We start from the raw sequence: 15,965 nt of genomic DNA, 5'->3' as shown, positions 1-15,965 counted from the left end.
TTGCCTACGTGATACAGCTCCTCCGTTTCTCTGGCCTGATGAAGTGTAGTGCAAGTGTCTCAGAAGTTTAGGAGCCGAGTGATTATCAGGCAAACAGGAGAGCCAGCAGAGGCCTGTGGACAAAGGACCTCCACTCCATTGAAAATTGACGAGAAATGATCTGCCTTGAGCGTGGTTGAAGGCATCTCTTCAATATATGCTAATGTTCACCAACTAAGGTACGCCAAAAAAATGTAGGTTCTTGCATCTGGACCTAACGTTTACATCTTTATAGTTTGCTTTGATCAGATTGAGTATGTGATCTATGTTGAGGACTTTTTCATTTTTCTCCTGTACATTTTCCTCAACATCTGAAATGTGGTGTTCTGCTCATTTCAGTTGATGTTCTTTTTTTTAACTTGGAAGTCATGAGGTCAGTCCTGGTGGTGATGTAATACATTTTAGTATCAATGGAAGTTTTCTACTGCATTGTTTTTAGGAGAAATTTTACGCAGGAGACTTCCACTTGAATCTGCGAAGCCGCATATTCACACCCTCCTGCTTCTAATTTAGTCTCTTCTACTTTTTGTTACTGGAAGACAAGAAGGTCTTTTCAGATTTATTTTTGTTATTTAATTGTTGGACCTATCATTGACCCTAATTGTAATTTATTGTAATTGATTTATTTTAAATACAATAAACCATCTTTAACTTACCCTATATAAAACACTCAATGTTAGGGGTTGCTCCTTATTTAAAGGGCAGGTGAAAGTAGGCTGGTGCTGACTATTAGGACATTGCTAGTGCGATCTACCTCTGTCTAGACTGGAAATCTAGTAATTATTAGTTTACCTTGTGTTCCACGTCTTAGTGTGCCCCGAAAATACTTTCCTGGCAGCTAAGTAACATTTTTGATAAAGGACATCTGAGTGGATTTCATCTATATATTCTTTATTTTCCCTACGAGGAGTAACTTATTGGTTCCTTGTTCAACACATCTAGGTCGACTGCAGTTCTTTTTTCTAGGAAGTAAATATCTTTCTATATTTCTTGTACATTGTATCTGAGTAGTCCCTAACTATTTTCCTGGCAACTCAACAAGGCTAAACTTCAGAAACATCTTCATAGGTACTGAGTATGTTATTTGGATGTCCTGCACTGTTTTTGTGAGTTCTACGATGGGAATAAGACAGAAATATTCAGATTATAGTCATACACAGTAAATTCAAATTGAAAGGATTGTGCCCTCTTTTCGCTTTTGCTAATAGGAAGTTTGATGCCTATGTGAACCAGCACCAAAACTTCAAATAGTACATAAAAGAATACTCCTTTAGTTCTACTTCCTTTTCTTGTAAGTAGTTTTGTGAATTGGCCCTTGATAATCTCTCGAATTCCATGTTAAATAGCTTCTGGTTGGATCTCACAAATATTCAATTCAATTCAATTCAAAATAAACTTTATTCGATTATTGAGATAATCATAAAAGCACAAAGCAGAACAAAATTTCATTAGATAATAAAAAGGAACACAGTTCAGAATTTGAGAGAGAAAAAGTTAATCAGCCAACGAACATGAAAATTAAAAAACCATACTTTTTCTAGCAACAATAGATTTTAAAAAGCAGTAAAAAAGCATAAATCCATCTCATTTAAAGTGAACAACAGGCTCAAAGCAGATTTCAAAGTTCGACACCCGTATTTAATAAAAAGAGGTTTTAGATAGACAATGCGCAAATACATATATAAATCACATGTAAGGAGAAAATGTGCGGCACTCTGTTTGGTAACTCCATCACATGGACAAGGAGCAGTAGGGTATTTATTTATAGATGGAAAAGCCACCAAATGGTGGACAATACCTAATCTCAATCGAGTCAATACGAACCGATGTGAGGGTCTGGTAACCTTAGATAGGTATTGTTGAAACCCTACAATGAACTCCTGAGAATAATAAAAAGCTACGGTTGCTATCTGCATATTCTTTGGATGGCGACGTTGGGTTTTTTCCCTTAAAAAAATGTTTAAATTCTGACTTTGGGAGATTGGTCGCATAATTCGGGTTATCCAGGATATTCACCTGGAAAAAATCCATAAAAGTGGAAACCACATATTTTAACCATGGGATTTGTAGGCAATTGTCCAGGCAGAGGCAATCCTTTATAATGCTTCTATTAAACTTGGTCTCTTTCTTCATCCAGATCGATCTCCATATCATCAAGGGTCTCAGCCCTATCCGATTGGTTAAATAGGTCAGCCCCACCACGTTGTGAATTAAAAAAGTAGAGGCGGATGAAGGTAAGCATAGTAATTTTTTAAGGAATGCATTCTCCTCAACCTGGAGCTCAACATGAGGGGAATAACCCCAAACCCCTGCTCCATAGAGCCGCCACCGAGACACATTTATTTCTATAAATGTGTAACATATCAGATATGCGACCGTCCCCCAACTTTATAGCAAATTTAAAAATGCCGTAGGCACATTTTGCCATTTTGGCCTTAACAATAAGAATCTCATCATGCCACATGCCGTTACTCGAGAACATGATGCCAAGATAGCAAAACTTATCAACCAAAAGAATTTTCTGGTTCTCAATATGGAAGGATCTCAAATTCCTGATTTTACGTCCGCATGGTAAAATAAAGGTTTTGGAGTTGTTAAGTTTTAATTTCCTTTCTTTTATAAAATTAGAGAACCGATTCATACGTTTTTGCAAGCCGATAGGGGTTCTCGAAAGGAGAACTGTATCATCGGCATAAAGCAGTACAGGTACATCCTGTTCCTCAATTTGTGGGGCATCACATATAACCTTTTTAAGATCGGCATCTAAAGCATTAATAAAAAGAGAGAAAAGTAAGGGTGCCAACACACAGCCTTGTCTAATGCCAAGATTCACAGTAATTTGGCTGGTACATTCTCCTGCTTGGCCATAACGCATTCTAGCAGATAACTTGGCATAAAGTCGTGCCAGAAAATAGATTATTGCCTGGGGCGCACCTAAATCCAATAGAGTTGTCCATAGTAGACCATGATCTACCAGGTCAAACGCGCTACTAAGATCAGCAAAGCAGAGGAAAAGAGATCCCTGCTTAGCGCGTGTATACTTCCCAATGAGGAGATCTAAATTAATGCATTGGTCCAAGGTCCCTAGTCCTTTCCTGAACCCATATTGGGATTAGGCCAGAATCCTGTTATCCTCTACCCATTCTTCTAGTCTGAACAGTAGGACCCGACTCATAATTTTCAATGAGGAGTCCAAAAGGGATATAGGGCGATAATTTTTAGCTTCGGATCTAAGGCCCTTTTTATATATTGGTATTATTATAGATTGCCCCCAGGTCGATGGAATCATTTCCTCAACTGCCGCGTTTAAAAACATTCGATAGGACAGGGGCCCATAACGTAGTATCAGCTTTATAAAGGTCGATTGGCACGCCATCTGGGCCAGGAGCTTTTCCACCTTTGCTACATCTTAGGGCTATTGCTACTTCAGGTGGCTTAATACTAAGGGGAATAATAGGCCACATAACAATGGGTGGACTAAACACACGATTGGCAACACTACAGTCAAAGATGGAAGAGAAGTGAAGACCCCAGATTTCCTTGGTAACTTGACAGGTGATAGTAGGTACATCATCGTTCCTTAAAAAAGGACTATTGACAGTGTCCCAGAAGAGCTTAGTATTAGATAGCTCAACTGCAGCTGTCAATTTATCCCACGCTTCAACCTGAAGTTCACGTTTCCTACGTTTTAACTGTTCCTTGTAGGCTGTTCTCAGATTGATGATAGTGGACCTGTCCCGAGGATTACATAAAAGAGCTTTCTTTAGCTGTTGTAAAGCCTTGGTACAGGCTATATCGAACCATCCGCAGTTCTGTTTATGTCGCTTTATGTTGGAGGAAGTCAAAACTTTATTAACATTTTCATTAATTTTGTTAAAACATTGTAAGATGCATAAGTGACCAACAGTGGCATCCAGACACGTACTAATCTCAGGTAAACAGAGAGTGACAATTCTGTTCAAGTACGAGTCTGAGTTAGTAACAGTCCACTTGATCCTATGACCATTGGGTCTACTTAAAACAACGTCATTGACAATATTTTTGTTCACCTGCTTCTTAAAACCCCATAAGGACAAACAAAACATGATACAATTATGATCACTAACGGATAGGTCTAAGGTCTCTGGGGTTCCACAAAAGACATGAATACTTGCAGAAATAATCAAGTGATCAATTACAGTCATGGCGCCCCTCCCGGTAAAAGTAGGGACAATGTTACCACAATCATCTTTTACACTCTGTAGAACTTTTAAATCAAATTTAGCCATAGCAGAGTTCAGTCACTCTCCATAGGAGTTATGTGGAAAGTGCACCTTGGCATCGGTGCTACCTATAGTGTGTCACAAATATTTGGCGGGCATCGAGTAACTGTTACCTCCTTTTAAACCACATCAGGGAAGACCTCACTAATCACACTGCTATTATCTCTGGATCAATCCTGCACCTGGAAGATTATCCAGACCTCCTCTTGTATTTCTGCAATGATCCTACAAGCACATGTAAAGCTATCTCACTTTGCCAGTAATTGTAAGGCACTGTATTTGTTTTCAAATGGCTTTATGCAGAATAGTGACTAGTAGACCTGGGCGAAATTTACATTATGCTAGCGTAATATGGGTAATTTCGCATTACGTTTGTTACTGAATTCCTGAAATTATGCAATTATGACACTCATCATATTTACATACTATTCACTGTAAAAATGTACTGCATAACATGTCATTTGTGGTAAACATTTACCAGGAATGCATGCGAACATCCAAATACGAGCGGCTTTTTTTCGAAGTGCTTCCTTTAAATGCATATTTTCTCCAGAAATTGACACAAGGATGCATTTCGGCCTGTAGTATTATACAAAGTGCAGTATTTACATGACACGATTTAAATGTAAATACTGCATGACACATATTACGCTGTGTTAAAGACAGAATGATGAGTGCAGTGGTCCAAGCTGTGAAAAAACTAATGAGACATGCTGATTCCCTCCTGCTATCATTTGGTCCTCCCTTTTTAGCCCCAGTAATCCATGCCCTTGCTGCCTCTTCTATCTCACAGTAGTGATCAATAGTCTTATTAGATTTTTTTACAGCTTTGACCACTGCGTTTATCATTCGGTCTATAACACAGCAGGAGAGAGTTTGCAGGTTTTCTCAGACCAAACAGTAGAGGAAGTTTTAGTTATGCAGAAAACAGGCGGGCATCCCTGGAGAGAAATGTGGATGTAGAATGTGAGACAAAGAAGTAATGGCATACATAGAACACCTTGAAGGGCAGAATCATGTTTTGTGAAGTCAGGTGAGGTACAGTAAGAAAAAAGCCTGCCTCACTGGTAAGTAATTAGAATTCTCTAATTAGCACTGTCTATGACCATGCCATTCTACTCTTAAGTCTCCAAAGGAAGGAGTTTGCTGTGGGGACTGAAGAACAGTGCCCAGTGGAACATATAGTGGGCTTCTGTGTTGTTATATAAAACCAGCTACTTTGTCCATGTTTCAGTAACAGCTAAGTGTTTTCTTCAGTTTCCAGAGTGCCCTTAACAGTGTTACCCTAGACACCGTATAAAACCCGGTACTTTTTAGGTTAAACATCTGAATCCTTGGGTAGTCCAGAGCCTCTCATAAGGGACCACAGAAAGCTGACTTAAATTCATAGAGGGACAATACTTTTAGGGGGATGAGGATAAAGGGGTCTGTGCCTTGTAGGACTGGGATTCACTGCAATTAGTTAGTGGGTGGCGCTGCAGTCTAATAAATACATGAGTGAGTAAGTGATTTCAAACATCCTTTTGTCTTGCTTATTACTTTGGCCCATCTTTGCCAATCTGTGCCTAGTGGCTGCTGCACATGGATGAAGGTCTTGTGCTATGGATTTGGAGGATTCAGCTGAGGGATTGGTCGCTGGTTACACCCTGCCTCTAGTGGTCACTGTTAACAGAGGCAATGATCTTACCTCAAGGAGGACTGGGCTCAGTTTGTAGCAAATGTCCATGCTGTGTGTTCTGTGGCCGTTGCACGTGGCCGAGGCTGTGTGGAGAGAGTTTGTGGACAGGCGGATGAGATGTCAGCTTTGAATGGCTATGGGACTAATAGCATGTGCAGCATATTCAAGGGCAGGAGTTATGGGTGCAGGACGTGGCCCACGTTCAAAGTATGTGCAGAGTGGCTACGACATTTGGTTGAAGGCTGTGGCTTTGGAGACACAAAAAATATGTGTCTGGCATAGATGGAGGATGGGTTTATTGGTGCTCAGTAATGTAATTTTCGTTGTCATGTATGATGTCACAAGCAGCTCATGGTGGTTGTGAAAATGATGGTTGTGTAGTTACTGTAACTGGGAATGTAAAGGAATTTAGGTTCTTGTGCCGTAGACCCTGTCACAAGAACTATGCATTTTTTGCTTTATTACCTCTTCCAATGCTACCTTTTATTTCATCTTGGCTAAGGTTTTTTAGTGATTGTCATTTGTAAAGTTGACAATATGGACCAAATAATACATTATCCCCATCTCTTTTATTTGGCTTCTCTTCAGATGTCACATGAAGTGGTGGTACAAAGCAATGCATGTTCTTGTGTACATGAAGCAATTAAAGTACAACTCCCATGGATGTTTTTTTATTTGCTTTAGGTCACAAAGCCATCATTCCTATAATTTCATTGAGCATTAAAGAAGAGGAGGATTCATACCCCATGAGCCATCAAGACACTGATAGAAGGGAAAGTACAGTATGTCATACAGGTAAGAAAATAATTTTGGGGAAAAGTGTGTTTTACCAGTCATCTACTGTGACATCTACTCGTCCTCTGCTCACACCTTTTTTGTGCTCTGGAGTGTGCTCTAATGGTTTCTGATTGCAGTAGTCAGTATAGTCAAGGCTAAGCAGGAACATGGTGTAGGAGAGTAGGGTCTGCTATCCTATTGTCACCCCAAATTTTTGCTTTTGCTTCACTGGTTTTATGACTTAGTGTGGCTGTGGGCCTGCTAATCAGACCCACAGCCCTGCTGCTCTCTCCCTAAATTAATGCCAATGCACACTAGGTGCATTACCAATTGGAACTGGTTCACCTTATTGGACCCTGTAACAGTGTACCCCAGGTACCCAGGGCATAGGTGTATCCAAGGCCTACCAGGGGCTGCAGCATGTATTATGCCACCCCTGGCCTGGCCTCACTATTTGACACAACTGGCTGATCACTCAGCTGGGGTAAGTTGGTGTAATCACCTCTTACTTAGATATAGTATATCTATATCTAACATATATGGACACATGGTAACCTATCAGTCACTCCTATGGCAGGCCTTAACAGTCCTGGAGGCAGAGTGCTTGGTTTCATGAGAGATGGTGCTCTGGCATGAGCTGAGCCTGTCTGCAGCTTTCGGAACAACGTCCTTTAGCTGTTTCATGATATTGCCATACCATATACTCTTAAGTGCATTATGTACCTCGCGGTCAAATGCTAACTTTGGTTTGGCTTTATCAAAACATGTCGAGTAAGGTGTCATACGATTTGGAATACTACCCCCTCGCCAGTTCTGGCGACGGGGGTAGCATTCCACCCTTCTAGAGGGACACAACATGTACCTAACCTGAAACCCGGGTAAAGTTAGACAGAGCCTCAGCATCACAAAATGGATGCTGCCACCACAGACACAAGTCTGCCCTCCTGCTGCTAGGAGTCCTTCCAGCTTGGGAGGTGTGGACAAAGGGTTTCCTGTCAGGGGAGGTGCTTGCACCACCCCAGACAGGATTTTGTGTAGTGGGTTAGGGAGGGTTGAATAGATTGAGACATGCCTGGGGCACACAAGGTGTCCCTGTGCATATGCCAGTTCAAACCGGAGCTGGGGCTCTCCAGCCCTAGTCCTGGCGCGAAACTGGACAAAGGAAAGGGGGTGTAACCACCCCCCTTCCTGGTCCCACCCAGAGGAGGGACCTAGCAGGTAATCCGGCCCCTAGATTTGGAATAAGAGTAGGAGCTGTGTCCCAAGACTTCAGATCATCCTGAAACTCGACTTAAACAAGAAGAACTACTGGACTTCGACGTTCTGCTGCACAGAAGACTGAAGAGAATCTCCCTTGTGGCCAAGGAGTGACCACTCTGTGAATACAGGCACCATCCAGCAACTCCACGACTGCTTTGCCGCCGCCTCCCGCCGGAGACCGAGCCCAGATCCCGACAAGACCCAGACTCCCAGACATCTCTGAGCCAGATCCACTGTCCCTGCAAAGAAGAGACCCGTGGAGGCACCGAGAGACGTGGGACCGGCCATCTTGGAACGTCCACGACAAGCTGACTGCGCAGCACCCGAGGTATCCTCAACGCTGTGCTTTGGGCCCTGAGAGGCCCCAACACCGAGCAGCATTTGCACCAAAGATCAGCCCTCCAGCATCCACGAGATCTGCGTGGGGCCCTTTTGCTTTTTGCCACTCGACGCGTCATCCCGGTTACTGGCCCGTTGGCTAGTGGCCATCTTGGCGACAAAATCTACAAACAACACCGCTGGTCTGGTTGCTCCAGACTGGCCCTTGCTCCTGTGAAAAGGAGCAGCCCCTCTGACCTTGCTGGTTAGAGCACCAAGCTTTCATCGATTCCTGCGTGGCTTGCATTTGCTCCGATCAAGAAGCCGACACCGCCATCAGCTAGAGCCTTCGTGGGACAGCTCGTGAGTGACTCCTGGTCGTCGTCGATCCCTTCACTTCCCTTCTTCACCTGTTGGCACCCGACATCGCCTGGTTCCTTCCTGGTTTCACGCCGGTCACTGGCTAGTGACTTTGAACACTGTCCCCTCTGCTTACAGGTCGTCTACACTTCAGATCCACCCTTGGATCCACCCAAACTCTTCCTGCCTGGCCGCCTGCAGCATCTTCATCCTCAGGCTCCATAGACCTGCACGACGAAACCCGACGCACTTTGACCCCTATGCACCCGCTTCCTGTGGGTGAGGTAACGCTGGCACTTCGGTGCTCCTGGGTAGAGAAACATCTCTAGTGTCTAGGTTTCAAGCTGTTAGGTTCTGGTCCATCCGAACAACTCCTTTTTCTTTAACTTTGTGACTTTTACGCACCCATTGAAATCAATAGGTGCACGCGTGTAACTTTTCACACTGCACACGCATCCTGTGGGCCTCCTGGTCACTAACTACAGTTAGCTCCTTGTCGTCCCAGCGATTCCCAAACCCCTTGGCCTTCCTTCCTTTCTATTTGTGGTTATTATACCACTATTTAAGTATATGGTTTAGCTGGCCACCTGCGCCCATCCATAATTGTGCAATTTTTGTATATTTAAGCACTGCCTTGTTTTAACGAATGTGCTTCTGTGCTCATAAAGAGTATAGGGGATACTTTTAAGTAAATAAATACATATATATTTTGAATATATATCTGATATCTGTGTGGTGTCCTTTCATTTGGTATTCATGGAGGTTACATATGGTAAAACAGCTGGCTTCACATGCCCTCAAGAGTTTAGCCTGCAGACTGCACTGTCCACACTACCAGTAGGATAGCTGGTCTATCAAGGTTGACTTCAACCACCACCATAAGGGTTGTTTGGCATGGTACAAGGTGATCACTAGAATTAGCGAGCAGCATATACCAGGCCAACTTCTCACATTGGTGAGCAGCAGTTGGGATTTGAGCTTGCTGTGTTTTACCAATTCTAATCTTTGAAAATATCACTTGAAAGATCACACAGGTACCTTTAGGTACATATAAAAACAAGACTAGTATACATAAGTTCTACTGAACTTAGTTGTTGTAGAGCAAAGGGAGTAGCACACCCTGACTACAACTAACTAGAAAAGGTACAGTAGGAAAACACCAGTGTAGGTAGATTGCAACACATCCACCTCACTAAGAGAAAGGCTGGAGCAGCAGGAGCCACTGGGCTCCCAGTTGTTGAGAGTGACCCTCAAAAGGCACCATCCAAATATCCTATGTTAAACTATCAGGAGTTAAGACAGCTGTGTAACACCAGAGGTCTTAAGCAGGGTCAAAACCCTACTATAGCCCAACTCCTAGAGCTGTTCGATCACTCTGATACTCTAAGTCCCCCTGACTCAGTCCCTACAGGTTCTGGAGATGGAGGTCACCCATCTGAAGATGATAATACTAATGCCCCTATCACTCCAGAGGGAGATGATGCAGATGAGGAGGAGGCAGATTCAGATGATAGAAATAGCCAGGTGCCAGTCAGGAGACTTAGCCAGGCTAACTTAAGCTTACATGGGACTGGAAATGGGATATCTCCCTACAGACCCCCAAGCAGGCTTAACCAGCGACAGAGGGATAGTATATCCAGTTCGAGTGGGTCTGACCATTCCACTGGCTCTAAAGGCCCCAGTGCCCCTGCTCAGAGGAGGATGACTTCCCCCTCAGAGAAGAGAGCATGAAGCCACGATGAGAGAGGCTGAACTTAGGATTCAAAGGCAAGAACTAGAAGTTGCCTTAGCTAAGGAGAAACGTGCTCAAGACAGTCTAGAGAGAGTGGATTAGATTCCACTGGTGGCAGCAATATCCCTAAGGATAAAGACAGGTCCTATGATCATAGACACCTGAGTAAGATTGTGCCCCCCTACAAAACTGGGGATGACATCCACAAGTGGATAACTGCCCTTGAGAGGGCCTGCAGAGTACAGCAGGTCCCTCAGGAGCAGTGGGCAGCAATCTTGTGGCTCTCCTTTGAAGGTAGAGGCAGAGACAAGCTCCTCACAGTTAGTGATGAGGATGCTAGAAATTACCTGGTCCTGAAGAGTGTTCTGATTGATGGGTTAGGCTTAACCACTGAACAGTACAGGTTAATGTTCAGAGACACCCAGAAGACACAGACTCAGGACTGGTCTGAATTTGTTGAGTGTGCCACTAAGGCTCTGGAGGGCTGGTTGCTGGGAAGTAAGGTTGCAGATTACACAAGATTGTATAATCTAATTATGAGAGAGTAAATCTTAAATAATTTTTTTTTTTTTTTTTTTTTTAATTTTATACCGCGCCTAATCACCTGCAGGCCTCTAAGCGCCCGGAAAGATGGAATAGGACAATAACACAACAGGTCAGAACAAAAGATCGCATTGGATTAAGCCATGCTCAGGCTTCTCCTGAACAGTAGCGTTTTCAGGCTCTTTCGAAATTTTAAGAGGTTTCCTTCCTCACGTAGCCCTCCAGGCAAGTTGTTCCACAGCTGGGGAACCAATACCGAGAAGGCTCTGCCTCCCTTCGTCACTAGCCTGTACCGAGAGCAAGTCAGCAACTGCAGGTCCGAGGACCGAAGTGATCTCGTCGGGCAGTACAGTTGTAGGCGCTCCTTGATATAGGCCGGAGCCTTACCGTAGATGACCTTATGGGCTATACACAGACTCTTGAATTCCACTCTCTCTTTTATTGGAAGCCAATGTAGGTTTTGTAGTAGAGGAGTGGCTCTAGACCTCCTAGGGAGTCTAAAAATCAGTCGGGCAGCATCATTCATTAGAATCTGAAGCCTATTAGTAAGGGTTTTCGGTAGGCCAAGATAGAGGGCATTCCCATAGTCAATTCTGGAAATGATAGTGGCAGTTACTATTGAGCGCATCATGGGCTCTGAAAGGATAGGGGATAACTTCCGCAGTTGCCGGATGATATTAGTACAGCTGCCTACCACCGACGCGATCTGAGGCGCCATCGATAGGTCAGCGTCCAACCGAATCCCCAAGCTTTTTACAGCCAGGCTTGGTTTTGGGGCCGAGCCCAACTCCATGGGCCAGTAGAGGTCACTCCAAGGTGAGAGGGTGGATGGTATAACCAAGATCTCAGTTTTGTCAGGATTGACTTTTAAAAGATTATCTGTCATCCATCGTACCGTGAACCTCAGGATGTTCTGGGATTGGAGTTGTGCGGCCGAGGTGTCATTTATACTAAGCAGCAACTGCGTATCGTCCGCATAGTTGAAGACTTTACAGTCCATCGCAGCCAGCGCAGCAATCAGGGGTTGCAGGTATAGGTTGAATAGAAGAGGGGACAGGGCCGACCCCTGCGGTACTCCACACTCTAAAACCCCGACCTCAGATGTTTCATCCCCCAGTTGTATCCTTTGAGTCCTGCCTGTAAGGAAGGATTCCAACCACTGCAGCGCCGAGCCCTTAATCCCGAAGCTCTTCAATCTGTCCAAGAGCAGGGTGTGGCTGACAGTATCGAACGCCGCTGATAGATCTAATAAAATCAGGGCGCTCGCTTTCTTACAGTCAGCCCTACCTCTTAGTTCGTCCAGCACCGAGAGCATCACCAACTCGGTGCTGTGATGTGCTCGAAAACCTGCCTGTCTATCGTGGAGTAGATGGTGAGATTCCAGATAGCAGGACAGGGACTGAAGAACATGTTGCTCAAGGATTTTTGAGAGAAAGGGCAGCTGGGAGATGGGTCTGTAGTTCTTCAACACAGCGGGATCTGACCCCAGCTTTTTCAATAAGGGTCTTACCCGCGCCTCCTTAAGTTCACTCGGCAGGTATCCCATGTCTAGCGATCTATTAAGGAGAGAGATGATGTATTCCTCCAATAAGGGACGCGCAATGCGAAAGATCTCAGGTGGACAAGGATCAGCTGGAGAGCCAGATTTAATTTTACACATCAGTTGTTCCAAGATTAATGTATCCAACTGTGGGAACATTGTAAGAGAACAGTCGCTCGCCTTATTAGATGTTAAGGCAATTGCAGTCCCTGTTGCCGCCATATTCTCTATCTCCTGGACAATGATCTTCACCTTCTCCAGGAAATAGGTCTGGAAGGTATTACAATCAAAAGGGGGCTTAACATTATCCGGCTTCTTACTCAGCTCAGCCAAGATTTTAAAGGTTTCTTTCTGGATATTAGTGGCCTTGCTTAGGCGCGACTCAAGATAGTCCGCTTTAGCTTGAATCATAAGTTTTTTATATTGGTGGAGAAAGGTCTTATAGGTATCCCTATCAGTATCCTGCTTGGATTTCCTCCACAGCCTTTCTAATCTCCTTAGCTTGGTTTTGGTTTCCCTTAAGAGCGGAGTAAACCAGGGAGCTTTCCCAGAGCCCTTGATTTGCTGTGTTTTCACTGGCGCTATCTGATCGATGGCCCGAATCAAACATCTTGTTAGATTAGAGTGGTCTCGGTCCAAATTACAATCTGGCTCTAAAACCTGGGGGGGTTCCAGATGTGCCTCAGTCAGGGCTCTCAGATTGACTTCAATCCATTTCCGGGTTTTCCTGAAGCTATGTGAGTTATGAACAGCCCCATTGCTGAGGGGGACCTCACACGAGACCAAACAGTGATCCGACCAGACACAGGGCGCTGCCTCACTAAATGTTAGAGTGGCATCGGTGGTCCACATAAGGTCAAGAATGTGCCCTTTTTCATGGGTTGGGGTATCCACAATCTGTGTGAAGTCCAATGCGGACATTAATGTGTCTAACTGGCGCATAGGTGAATCCCAGGTGGGCTTATCCCAATGTAGATTAAAATCCCCTGTAACCAAGATTTTTATATATCTTGACCTAAGGTCAGATATAATAGGACAGAATAAGTCAAAGAAGGTAGGGGTTGCCTTCGGCGGACGATAAACAGACAAGATCACCCAACACACATTGTTTACTGTGACCTTTACCCCAAGAAGATCGGCTAAGTCAATCGTCTCAGTTAGTATTTTTTCAACCGTCATGGTCTTCCTATACAAAATAGCTACTCCACCCCCCCGTGAGCCCCCTGGGCGGTTATGCCACATTATATCATATCCGCTTGGTACAGCGGCGATGATATCCGGTAACGAGTTCTCATCTGTCCAGGTCTCTGAAAGAGTCAGGACATCGATGTCACTATCCTGAAGCATATTATATACCTCCAGATGATGGCAGTGCAACGAGCGGGTATTAAGGCTCGCTATTTTTAACGTGGAACATTTATTCAAGGTAGGTGTGACCCCAACATTCCGAGAGATACTGTACTTTTTAAGCAACAGCAGGACTGCTTTGTCCAACATGGGCTCGCCTCTATTCAAAGATTTAAGCATTTCTGAGGAGTAAGTGCGACGATGGCCAGCCGTCCCAGCCACTGCGCCCGCCTGTGCGCGGACGGGCGCAGACGGGCTGGACTCTGGCGTGACTCCGGCGATGCTCCGGCGTGCCTGCAGCGCGTGCCCGCTGCGCGTCAGCATGGCCCGTTTTAAATACCGGTCTAGCGTCCTTGCGACGACTAGACCGTGCGCAGCTTCTCTAGGCCGCCCCCCCAAGCCAAAATGTCCGCCGCAGTGCTGTCTGTCGGGAGAAGGACCCGCTCCAAACACGGTGAATTTACAAATGTGGTGCAAGTAAGTGGATTCTTAGTTAAAAGCCTAAAAGCGGCAACAATACACAACAAATACACTAATAATCAGCGATTTTAAAAATTCCTTGTGTGAGCTCCTGTGAGCGCGCTGCACTCTGTAGTGCAACTCGCTCCGTTTGTCCTAAAAATTTCCAATCACAGGCCACCTAGTTTGCCCCTTTTAAATACCGGTCTAGCGTCCTTGCGACGACTAGACCGTGCGCAGCTTCTCTAGGCCGCCCCCCCAAGCCAAAATGTCCGCCGCAGTGCTGTCTGTCGGGAGAAGGACCCGCTCCAAACACGGTGAATTTACAAATGTGGTGCAAGTAAGTGGATTCTTAGTTAAAAGCCTAAAAGCGGCAACAATACACAACAAATACACTAATAATCAGCGATTTTAAAAATTCCTTGTGTGAGCTCCTGTGAGCGCGCTGCACTCTGTAGTGCAACTCGCTCCGTTTGTCCTAAAAGTTTCCAATCCATAATTGTCAGAACCAGCAGTTGCATCAACACCTGATTGACTCAGATCTGACCTCTCCCCAAGAATTGGGAAAGCAGGCAGACAAATGGGTTAGAACCAGGGTTAAGCAAAAGAACCAGAACCAGGGTGGTGACCAGAAGAAGGCAGACCAAAAGGGTGGGGAACAGAAACCCAAAGACCAGAAGTCTTCACCAGGCCCCCAACAGAATAATGAGGGTGGGTCCCAAACTTCCAAGAAGAAGAAGAAAGAAGGTCAGAAAAAGCCATGGTGTAATGTCTGTAAAAACACCTCTCACTGGACCAGTGATTGTAAGAAAACTGGAGCCCCCAACACTGCATCCCCTAAGGCACCTGCACCCCCTAGTACAGTTGGCAGTGTTGGTCCTCAGGCTAAGGGAGTAGTGGGGTTAACCTTGGGTACTGAAGGAGATTCTGGCCTAGTCAGAACTCCTACACAGGCTGTTCTGATTTGTGAGGTGGACATGGATTTGTCCACTACTGTGAGTCCTAGTAATCTAGGCAAGTACAGACAGACACCTCTAATAAACAATAAAGTGGCTCAAGCATACAGGGACACTTGTGCCAGTGTCACCATGGTGACACCTGGCTTTGTGGACCCTGGACAGATAATACTAGGTGATAATTACCTAGTGACCAACGCCAGCAATGTCTCTACTTCACATAGTGTGGCAATTGTTAATTTCTCCTGGGGAGGGGTAACTGGCCTCAAAAAGGTTGTGGTAAGTGCAGACCTCCCAGTTGAATGTCTGTTGGGCAATGACCTAGAATCCTCTCTATGGTCAGAAGTGGAGTACAGGACTCATGCAGAGATGTTAGGGATTTCATCACATGTCCTTGCTGTGACCAGGTCACAGGCCAAAAAGTGCCTCACTGAACCTCAGGTCTTGGAGCCTGGAACAATGGACCAAGCACCTAAATTTTCAGATTCTTAAACTGATTTTAAATAATAGGGACAACTTTCTTATAGTAAATTTTTATAATAATCTTTCTGATCCTGAGGCAATCACTGTGGTATCACAGATCCGTTTCCATACTACAAAATAGCATAAGGAAGTCCTTAAATGAACAGGTAATTGTTTGGGGGGGGGGACTTTAACTTGGGACCATGTTCTACTACCAGAATTAGCAACATAT

General features: G+C 44.6%; 1 protein-coding gene across 3 annotated transcripts in view; it reads left to right on the top strand.

The window, feature by feature from the left end:
* Positions 1-15,965, top strand: part of LOC146859932 (uncharacterized) — a 253,741-nt gene that overhangs the window by 79,153 nt on the left and 158,623 nt on the right. For all 3 annotated transcript variants that reach the window (XM_085643675.1, XM_085643673.1, XM_085643674.1), the window contains one exon: positions 6,664-6,774. In XM_085643675.1, the coding sequence (XP_085499801.1) occupies positions 6,664-6,774 (111 nt within the window). The remainder of the gene's footprint in view (positions 1-6,663; positions 6,775-15,965) is intronic.

Source organism: Triturus cristatus, chromosome 3_1 (genome assembly GCF_964204655.1).
Source record: "Triturus cristatus chromosome 3_1, aTriCri1.1, whole genome shotgun sequence".
NCBI lineage: Eukaryota > Metazoa > Chordata > Amphibia > Caudata > Salamandridae > Triturus > Triturus cristatus.
The sequence above is the reverse complement of the archived record's forward strand: the minus strand, read 5'-3'. Positions and strand labels throughout refer to the sequence as shown.